Here is an 11205-nt window from a genome sequence, read left to right on the forward strand (position 1 = left end):
CAAAACCTATCAGGTTTGAGAGTAAATGGTAGAAAATTTGATGATAGTAAGACAGCAAAGAAGCTGACAGGCAAAAAAATCTACAGGAGCACAAAATCAGCAGGTATAATCCTTCAAAGAATCCTGTTGTTTTTCTTAAGTGATGGGAAGCATTTTGGTCAAAAGTTCAGATTATTTTTACCCATGGACTGTAGTTGCTTTCTGTGCTAGGTGGAATTCAACAGAAGAGCAATGAGATGTGTTACGTGACTTGTCCAAGAACATATACTGAACCTGTGGCATCTTGAGCATAAGAGAGAAGTATTTTTGTTCACTTATATTTTGCTCTATGTCACAGTAAATTGGCTATTTGCATATTGGCTATTTGACTTATTGTTCCCCTATTTCATTAACAAAAATGTCCATTTACTTTATAAAAGATTTTATGGCAGTTTGCTTGTAACTGACCTACTGGTCCTCTAAAAGTTTCTTGGAAGGGAGGACCTCCAAAGAGCTGAAGTATTGCAGTGCTGCATTGTCATTTTTATGGATATAGAGTCCAAAGTGTTTATTGTTAACTTATGAAATGAAAAGATGCTTATCTTAATTTATTTAAGAGATGCAACTTTAGCAAAGACCTGTAAAAGATGCTGGGCTGTTATGCTCAGCCATTGGGTGTGAGACAAACCTTGATGTGGGTGTTATTAAATACCTAGCTACCTGTCCCAGAGGCAGTACTGGATATTGAGCAATATATATATATATATATATATGGTTCCTGCAGCTTGCCTGTGTGTCTGGGAGCTCCAAGATCTGTGGGAGTCACTTTTCTGTCATTAAGCCTCTCTCCAGCTTTAGATATTAATATCTCTTTGTATAAAACTGAAGAAATCTGCCTCCTCTTCCCAAGACCTGAAGTGGGCTAAATCATGCCCAGAGAGTGAGAAGGGCATTTGTTCATTAATGGATACATAGAAGGCTGCACTTGGGCAGCAGTAAGATGTGCAGTCCCTCTGGAAACTGCAGAGCCTGCAATGCAGATATGCAGCACTCTTCTCCTATGCTGCATTTTTGCTTCTGCTGTAATTTCTCCTAAACTGTTTGCCAGACCACTTATGGCTGTGACAAACTTAGTCTGTGAAGAGATGTTGTCCTTTCCTACTGGTTTGAAGAGGTGGAGGAAAACACTGCAGGGCTGTAGCATTGTTCTCTACAGCTCATTATGATTCCCCTTTCTCTCACCTCAGAGTATGTGTGCAATTGGGAAGGGAAGCTACTCTGTGTTAATTCTTTTTTTCTTCTGTCTTCCCTGGGGACTGAGGGGGCAGTGGGGTTATTTCACACCATGTTAAGTTAAGAAAGTCTGATATACCATCAACTGAGTCCTGAAAGACAAGGTGAACTTCTCACAAATAGCAGTGTTGTGACATTGCCTGCTCTCCTTGCTAGTGGTACCAATTCCAACTTTTTTTTTTTTTTTTTTCCTTTCACTCTCTGTATGAGTCACCATCTGGTCCCACCCTTGCATAACAAGCTAGATGACTTACAATGCCAAACCTAGACTTGTTGCTATGTTTTGGGATCTGGGAGGGAGTCCCTACAACCACCGTACTCCCATATCGTGGCATTAGCATATTGCTACACAGAGCTTCTGGGCTTTACTTGCTTTAACAATATCCTAATTTCAGCAGGAAGCCTTGTTTATGTTGCATCCTGGGCAAGATTTGCTGTGATGGGTGGATTAGAAAAAGAATTTTGGGTGTGTAGCACTTCCCTTTTGGGTAGATGGGTTATATCTGTTCAGTTTTTATGGCTCCTGTCTCTTTTTTCCTACTCCCTGAATGGCAGAGAGCCACTGGGGGAATGCTGCTTTACAGAGGGAATTACTGAGCAGGCCAGAAGAAGCTGAGGGAATATTGCTATAAGGAATGTGAAATCTGTACTGCACCTAACTTTTTTGGTATCTTTCCACCCATATGCCTGTGGTACTGAAGGTTTGAACCTTTGCAGCTTCATTTTATCATAATTTTTCTGCCTCATTTTTCTGACCACATCGAAGTGTTGCCTCATTAGAAGGGGAAGCCCAGTGGGAATCTTCTTCTGCAAAGCTTAGGAGAGAATGAGGACACAAACTTCCCGTGTTTAACTCGTAAACTGTTCAGATATGGCAAAGCTTTTAACTATATCAGCTCTTTTTTACAGATGTGATTTGTGAGCAGTAGGCTTAGAAAAATCTTCTTCCATAATCATCTTCCATGTCCAGAATAGATGAAAGGAGTATTTTTTTGTTTTTCTCATGCTGTTAGATGTTTGACTCCACCTCAACATTTAACAAGGATTTATGGAGGGAAGAGGTATCCTTCTCTTACAGCAGATAGATGGTGAGAACTTTATTCCGTTCAGTTTGGAATCACTAAAACTTAGTATTCTCTGTTTTTCATTGCAGATAGCTGCTGCTTTGTGGTGGTATTATGTCTCTAAAGGAATTGAATATTTGGATACAGTATTCTTCATCCTGAGAAAGAAATTTAACCAAATTAGTTTCCTTCATGTCTATCACCATTTCACCATGTTCACCTTGTGGTGGATTGGTATTAAGTGGGTTGCAGGTGGACAAGGTGAGTTCCCTTCTTCTCATATGCCTTTGACCAGTTAGAAGGCAGAATTATTATTGTTTGGTAGCAATAGAAGAAAATTTCTTAGACTTGACTTTATAATACACAAAACTGTTTATTAATGCATACAGTCTCCCTCTGTGGGAAACATGGGGGAGGAAAAGATAGCAGGGCAATAATCTAATGAATTGCAAAACTTCTTTTCTTTTCCTCATGGGAATCAATTGCAAGCCTGAAGTTCTGCCTTCAAAAGTACCTGTATCTGTGTGAAACAAAGATGTATGTGTCTAACTTTAATTCTTGCAGATACAGAGAGCTGCAAAATCTAATTGTGGGCCACATTCTGTGTGCAAATTTAATTAAGTTAATGGAGATGTTATTTTGGCATTGTATATGAGTTTGAGGTTTGCTTTTATTTTTATAAAGAGGCATGTATAAAATTCTGAAACCTTCCCTTGGAGGTGAGCCAATAAATCTGTCAATTCACTTTTAAAACCTATTCATACTGACACAAGTCTAAATTCATTATCAGCCTTTTTTTTTCCCATTGCTTCCTTTCTAAAGCCTCCATCAAATAATTTTATTACTATTTATTGTACTGGGCACATCTTCAATTGCCTACACTGTACTCTTGTTTCTGTTGTTTAGCCTTCTCTCTCTCAAATTAAAAGCTCTGCAGAGCTGAGGGTACAGGGAAAATGCCCTGTTCTGTTTGATGTGTACTGTGACACTGAAAATACCATACAGTAAACACAAAATACCGTATTATGAACACCAAACTAATATTTTGGGGTTGGTGTTTTGGGTTTTTTTGAGCTACACTAATACTTAACGCATGGGGGATTTATGTTCCCATTTACTATAGATATTTTGTACTGAGGGGCCACTTACAAAGAAAAATATATAAATTTAGTATCTGCAACTACCATTTAATTTCTCTCATGTAATATGCAGGAAGCAGGTACTCAACCAGACATTTCATGATCTTTGTTTGCAACTGCACCTATAAAATAAGATTATTGGAGACTGGATGGTTACTTGTAGTCTTGCTTTAGAAATTCCCTGGGTATCTCAAAAGGCCCTCTCCCTCATTGCCTTTTCAGAATTTTCATGCTAAATATCAGCAGCTTTTAATCAACAGTTAGAACTATTTCCAAATTTCTTTCAAGTTCTGATGTTCTAGCACTGCCTCTTAGTTTCTAGAGCCTGCAAAAGGAAAAGCAGCAGTTGCTTTTCTGCATTTATGCATAAATGTGGATAGATCTGTGTTCTTCTATTTTCTAGTTGATAGCACATTGCTTACATAGACGGGTCTATTATAAACTAGACCCTATTCTAACAACTGGGTCCAGACCACACGGGCATCTGAGCTGTTTGATGTCAGCAGCTATTGTCTGTATTGCCCTAATCTTACACATTAGAGCATTTTTGAGCCTCTGTGTCAGTGTAAGAATACCTTAACAAGATACAATGTGATTCTGTTAAATGGCTGCTAATCTTGACAAAGCAAAGAGATCTTAATGCAAATGAAACTGTAAGCATGGATCTAACATGGATCATTCTGGAAGATGTTATACTATACACTGACATATTTAAGAATGCTGGATACTCTAAATCATAAACAAAGAAACTAAAGATGATTAATTTAGACAAACTCACCTGGCAATGCCTTAAAGTTCTCATAAACACAAGTCAAGTTTTGCTTTGTATGGGGTTTTTTTGGCCTATTTAATCAGACTTCCATGTGAGTTTCTTGACTTCTTGCTGAGAAGTGAATGTTTTGCATTTAAGTACAGCTTAAAAGATAGAAGTACAGAGTCTGGTACTTTGTACTTCACATTGTCAAAAAAAGCTTTTAATAATCCTTTAGAAAAACAATTGCAGTTACACTGTAACAACTAATGTGGCATACATGTAATTTATGTCTGTTCAACAAAAATCTTGTAAAAAGCTTTGGCATAAGTAGTTCCATGGAAGATGTGACATACAACTTGCATTCACATTTGTTTGTGTCAGTACATGTTGACAGCCAGGTCTGTACTATACTATTCAATATTTTGGGGATGGAATCCTGACGTGTCCTGTGCTTTGTAAATTTTACTATTAAAAATAATGATACAGATAATACTAAAAAATAATCCTCTTTTTTCCAAAATTGGTTTATGATCTTCCCTTCTGTTCCTGGACAGCTTTTTTCGGAGCTCAAATGAACGCATTTATTCATGTCATTATGTACATGTATTATGGATTAGCAGCTTGTGGCCCTAAATTTCAGAAATACCTGTGGTGGAAACGATATTTGACCATACTGCAATTGGTAAGTAAAATTTCTCCTTTTGAGGTAAAAGGTGTTGCTTCTGAGTGGATTTGCATTTGCAGAGCTTTGGAACAGATGCTGCTCCTTCCAAAAGTTCTTCTCTGTCTGACACTCCTCAAGTTAGAATACTTCCTGGAGATGGAAGCATTTACTCAACTTCAAAAAAAAATATGTAGCATAGATAAGAGTTGTGTGCGTTAAACTCTAATGCTTCCTTGCTGGTTGTTTCAACTGAATAGCAAAGACATGTTCAAAATGTAGAGAAAATCCAGATGGCTTATTATCTTCTCAGTTTCCTGTTTCTGAAAACTGATACCAGACACTACAATAAATCTGATGTTCCTGGTCAAGCATAGATGTGCGTGCATGAATGTGACAGCCAAATACAACTTCCCTACCACTTCCCAGTTCAGCAGTTTTCATTACTTAATGAATTGGTATAAATCTATGCACTCAGACCTATGGAATATATCCAGACTTTTTTGATTCTGTATTTTCTGTCTTTCAGGTGCAGTTCCATGTGACTATTGGCCACACAGCCTTGTCTATTTATATTGATTGTCCTTTCCCTAAATGGATGCACTGGGGTGTCATTTTCTATGCTGTCACCTTCATCTTCCTGTTTGGTAACTTCTACTATCGGACATATAAGCTGCCCAAGGAACCTGTAAAGAATGGCAAAATAGCAAATGGTGCTGTTGCAAATGGAGTAAGCAAACCAGAAAATAATGCGGTGGTGGAAAATGGAAAAAAGCAGAAAAAGGGAAAAGCAAAAGGAGAGTAACTTGATCCAGGCCTTAACCATTGTTGGCAGTGAGGAACCTCCAGTTTGGTTTATAAAAGGAAGAAAAAAACACTATCTGTACCAATTAACCTTAGGTTACTGAAGAGCTAGAACACAGATATTTTCATTATTTATGAAGATTGTTTTAAGAACAACACTAAAGTTGAATTTCTATTGTAATTATGTAATTATCATGCATATGGTCTCTGTGTAAACTTGTAGACTGCTGGTGTTGGTGAATGTAAGGAAGAATTGCAGTTGATTCCATGTTTAGCAGTCCAAAAGTTAATACTACCATTGATAAAGGCAGTTTTGTTGGCACCCACATTTCTCAGGGGGGTGGGGAGGGGAGGGGAAGGAAGTAGCATTTGAATACTTGTGCTTTCTTTCCAGAAAATTATTAAATTTCAAATTATGACGTATTATCTAATCAGAATGCGCAACTTTTCTTGTCCTCCTTGGAGAGTACCTTCAGACAAAATATGTGCTGTCAGAACAGTGTTTGACTTTTCAGACATTACTTGATTTAATTGAGTATCTGTTACAGTTTGGTTTTTGTTTTATTATTTTTTTCTTGTGTGGAAATATACCTACCTCTTCATCTGCTGAAAAGAATATTGAGCATTAAATAACTGGTTTCTGAAATATGGAGTCTTCTAATCTAAATATCTGTTAATACTAATTCAGGAGAACATATGTTTCCCGGTGGGAGTAAAAGGGGTTTTTGGTGGTATCCTTTGATCAAGTCATCAATAACCTTTTTTTTAATGTAAAGTGAAATTTTGGAGTGGTACTTTCAGTAGAGCCAAATAAAGAATACATTTTAAGAATGTATAAATATGAATGAATATATTGGTTGAAGCAAGTAGTAAAAATAGGCCTGCTGCTTGTTGTCCGTGACCTGCATTAAATCTGTGGCTCTGATTGATACTCAAAATAGTAAGATAATATTATGGTGGAGAGAAAACAGCATGTAATTCCATTTAGAAATGTTGTGTGCATGAGTAGTCATGCTAACTACAAGGCCATCACTTTATTGGGAGAGGGAGTTCGGTTTAAAAGTACTAAATACAGAAAACATAAAATATTGAAAATATTGCTGTTGCTTGGTACCTGTCAAAACTCTATTTGTTAGACACTTGCAGACAAAGTATTGCTGACAGGCCACCATTTTAAGTCAAAACTGCTAAAATAAGTAGAAACTTTTAGATGGATTTTCATTTACATGTTACATAAAGGACTTTTTACCATTCCTTTTGTGAAGAAAATAGGGAAAGATTTATACTCCTTCTGAATAATGTGATTACTAGGAGATACATTTTGAGCTGCTTAGCATGCAATGAGTAGAAGATGGGTGGAATTAGAAACTATATCCTGAATTACTGTGTTCCTTGGCCATCACTGCAAGAGCTGCATTGTTACTGTCCAAATGCATTCCCCAGCTCTGGTGAAAAACATATCCAGAGGTAGCAACAAACATATATCTGGCAAGTGGCACCATTGGTGCAGGAAGGGTACACAGAACTGTAAGAGTAAAATGAGTGACATGTTCAATAGATTTTTGCATCTCAAACATCTGTTCATCTGTTTGTAATACACAAGCGGGTCACATCTTCTGTGTCTCAGGTTTGTCTTGTCTCTATACAAAAAAACCATCTAAACCCAAAAAACAGGTCCTAGAAAAAAGGGGTTTGGATATAGTCTGTTGTATTAAAAAATAATTCCTAATGCTGGAGTTGGTTCAGCTGGAAGGTGGTTCATCCCTAATCACCACCAGTGAGGATTTTTGGACACAATATAGAATTGTGAAAAACTGTTTCTGCTGAACTCAAATGCATGTGACCATTAAGTTTCTTATCTTCTGTGTCTTGTGATTCTTGCAGCCTTTGTAATGATGCTTTTTGCATTTGCATAACTGTGTATTTATGTAGTGTGGCATGGGGAGGAGGGACGGTGATCTACCCTTCCTTCTTGGACAAATGCCACTACCCTTAACCAAGCCAAAATGCTGGCTGACTCAGTAACTTTGGCACGGCTAAAGGAGTAAATAACTACAAAGCAGATTTACAGCACACCTGCTACTCCAAGGCAGTGGCTGGTGTGAATACACTTACCCTACTGTAATTTCAAGGTAGTTTACTCCACTTTGATTAAAGGGTAGCTTCTTTCTATTTGCCATGGGATGTGGGCAGCTAACTTATAAGTCTGTATCATTCCATGAATTGTGTTAAACTGGTTGTTTGCTCTGTCATTCATTCAATAAGCCAGATCAGCTAAACTGATACTCTCAATGTGATCTAGCTCTGAAACAGCATACTGGGGAGTATTCCAGTGCAGGTTCAATTATGTCTTTGCTACATTTTCTGAGTTAAGAATTATGTCTTGCATGATGGCAAATATTTAAATAACTGAATTTTAAATTGTTTTTCCCCTTCATCATGCATGGAAGTGGATTAAAGTTGATGGCAACTTGAACCCTATTGGCAGAACTTGAGTAGAAGCCTACTGTCAAACTCGGGGGTAATTGTTAAATTCTAAGAAAAAGTGAAAAAACTCACTGTGAGAATGCATGTGTACATGCACATCATATTGTCTGGCCCTGTGCATAAAACCAGAGATTGCCATTTCATGGAAAAAAAGCCCCAGTTATTGAATTACTGGAACACTGCTGTTTTGAGTACATCTTTTGCAATATGACTTTCCTAGGTCTATTTATGATATATTTGATTGTTCATGTAATTCAAGTCCCATTACAATCTTGAATATAATGGCCTTATTAAATGTGCATTTTTGTAGGCATGATCTTGAGTGCAATATTTCTGTTTCTGACTATGCAGCCAGACTCACAGAATACAGGGCTGAACTTGTACAGCTTTTTGCTTTTCAAAATATGAGGCAATAATGCACATGTGAAATACTGACAGATTCATTAGAGTCATACTTGAGTCTAAGGAAACTTAAAGTTGAAAGTATGTATAAATATGTGTATTTTCTATACACAGTACTGAAATTTACATTATACAATCTACTTTGCAGGGTTATTGGGGTTTTTTTCTTCTAAATCCTTTCAGTTTATTGAAAAACTAAATTCAAACTATTTGGAACTTTTTTTGCCAACGAATGATAATTTTTTTGCTAAGAGTTCTGAAGCTCTTGGACCAGAGTCTCATAAATATTTGATGCCATGTAAGTAATACAATTTCATTTAGCCTCATCTCTAGCAGTGACAGTTTGTGGATTATTTTAGCACTTTTTCAGTGTCAAATAAGTATGAATTATCTATACATGTGTGTATATATGTGTACACATACATAGTGTATGTGTGTGTGTATATATGTATGGGTTCTTAGCAGATTCTTTCAATATGTGAAGTAAATTATATTTCTGGAATGTGAATTGGCAGGAGCGAACAGAATGATTCCTACAGCTCCAGCAGTAAAATGAAGCAGTTTTCATTCCACAGTTCCAATATCAGTCTTGCAAACATAAATAGTATTTGTCAGTCATTTTAGACATAGGATGGCAGATAAGACAGAGCCATTTCTACCAGTGTAATAAGTATTTTGGGGCATCAGTTGTAGATTCTGAGGGGAGGGATCTCAACTCAGGGTAGCTGGGGAATTATGCTGTATTATACTAGAGATCATTTTAGTATGAGTAACTTGCTCCAGGTGAGTCTTTGAAATCATTGCAATCATATCTGTTTAACAGAAAACTTTTAAAAATAAATCATAGTCATAAAACCATTTAGGTTGGAGAAGACCCTTAAGATGACTGAGTCCAACCATTAAACAAATGTTTCTCTGTAGGTTCAAAAGCATGGCCTATTTGATTACAGGACCGTCTATTTCTTCCAGCTCCAGATCAGGAGAAAAAGGTGAAGGCAAAATGAAAATGCTGCACATTTTTTTTCAGGTTTAACCTAAGGGCACATTTCTTCAGAGTAAACACTTGAACTGCATGTGCTGGGAGGTAAGAAAGGTTAAATAGCTTTTGTGGTGCAAGACCTCAGTCCTAAAACAGCTTACAAGCACTAGCTATCTCTTAAAAACTTGAATAAAATTGTTCATGGTGCATAAAGTTAAACTTTGCATGAAGCTAGTGTGGGCTGAGAGTCATATTTAAAATGAGATCTATTTCAGTTAAAATTGAAGAGAATGGGGAGCTAATTAACTATCTGGATAGTGTATTTATCTTGGTTAGAAACACAGACTTACCTAATTTGATACCTAAAGCAAGACACCCATATGACATCTCATTGCACTGCAGTCTGATGCGCCGGACCCTTTGCTAATATAAGCAGAGGCAGCTCCATGGAAGTCAGTGGGTTGGTTCCCATTTACCTCAGCAGAGTATGTTGAGCACTAAAGAGCAGGGAAAATACTTGCTTTCTGCCAATATCCCAGGAGGATTGAGGGAAATGTATGGTTCAGGGTGCTGCTTTTGCATAAGGTGTTCATGCTTTTGTAAACATTAAAAATAAACATTACTTTTTTCATGCTGTTTGAGTTTGGTTTTATACATTCTGTAGTATGTTCTTCTGTGTCCCGTCTTGCGTCAGGATGCCTGCTAACTTCAGTGTTGTGCAGATCATGTGATGTAATCTGTTTTGTTCCCCAGAAGTTTGAGAAAACCGTTTTTGTGACACATTCTCCCATTTTAAGGTTACAGGGACTTCCTAATTTCAAATATTGTCCCCAAATAATAGTGTAGTGGCTTTGAAATTACCCTTTGAATGACCGAAAATAGGATGCACACTTAAACAAACAAAAAAACCCCGTAAGTTTCCCTATTTGGTCTTGGAAGTGTTAGGAATACAATTAGCCATGTAGTTTAGCTTTTGCTGGACACTGTGTGGTGTTAATGTCATCTCTCATCCCAGAGAACCTGGAGCACTTTTGGCATTAGGTGCAATTCGTGGTTACGTGTTGCTGGGTACGGTAAGTTCCTTCGTTGTCTGCCAAGTATGATTGCTGTTATCAACCTTTTAATGCCAAGTTGCACCCATGTTGCACTGCTAGAATCTAAGTGCAAATAGCTATTCCAAATGTCAAGTAGTAGAGAATCAAGTCTGCCATCATAGCAAAATATGGTGTGGTCCATTATGTCTTGCACAATTCTCAACTGTTGCTTCAATCCACTGCTTACATCCTCCCTGGAATCAGAAAATACACCAAGTGCTCAGAGCAGGATTTGTCCCTTAGATTATTAACATATGCTGGAGTAGGCTCTCTCTGCAGGCATCTTTCTCATAATTCTATTCCCTACCAGTAATTAAAAATAAGAACACGTGATCAAATCAGATTCATCAGATGATTGGATAGAATAGACTGGATCCTCTGATGTTCCATTTTCTTTTTTGTATGATTTGCTTCTTAACATCTGGGAAATTTGGGTTGGGTGGGGAAAGGGTTTTATTCCCTGTTTTCTTGCTCAGCTCAAAGCACTGGGTGAACATGGGCTGCTCTCAGACACACACATGAAGCCTGTACTCAAAGACAGCTTTGAAG

At 37.4% G+C, this 11205-nt stretch overlaps 1 protein-coding gene across 1 annotated transcript in view; it reads left to right on the forward strand.

Annotated features, from left to right (window-relative positions):
- ELOVL4 (ELOVL fatty acid elongase 4) overlaps positions 1-5695 on the forward strand; it is a gene marked incomplete at both ends in the record, with an annotated part of 32086 nt that extends 26391 nt beyond the window's left edge. The window contains 3 exons of the mRNA XM_082302767.1: positions 2426-2597; positions 4784-4911; positions 5420-5695. Coding sequence (XP_082158893.1) covers positions 2426-2597; positions 4784-4911; positions 5420-5695 — 576 coding nt within the window. The remainder of the gene's footprint in view (positions 1-2425; positions 2598-4783; positions 4912-5419) is intronic.
- Between the last annotated feature and the right edge of the window lie 5510 nt (positions 5696-11205).

Source organism: Coloeus monedula (genome assembly GCF_965178545.1).
Source record: "Coloeus monedula genome assembly, chromosome: 2".
NCBI classification, from domain to species: Eukaryota; Metazoa; Chordata; class Aves; order Passeriformes; family Corvidae; genus Coloeus; species Coloeus monedula.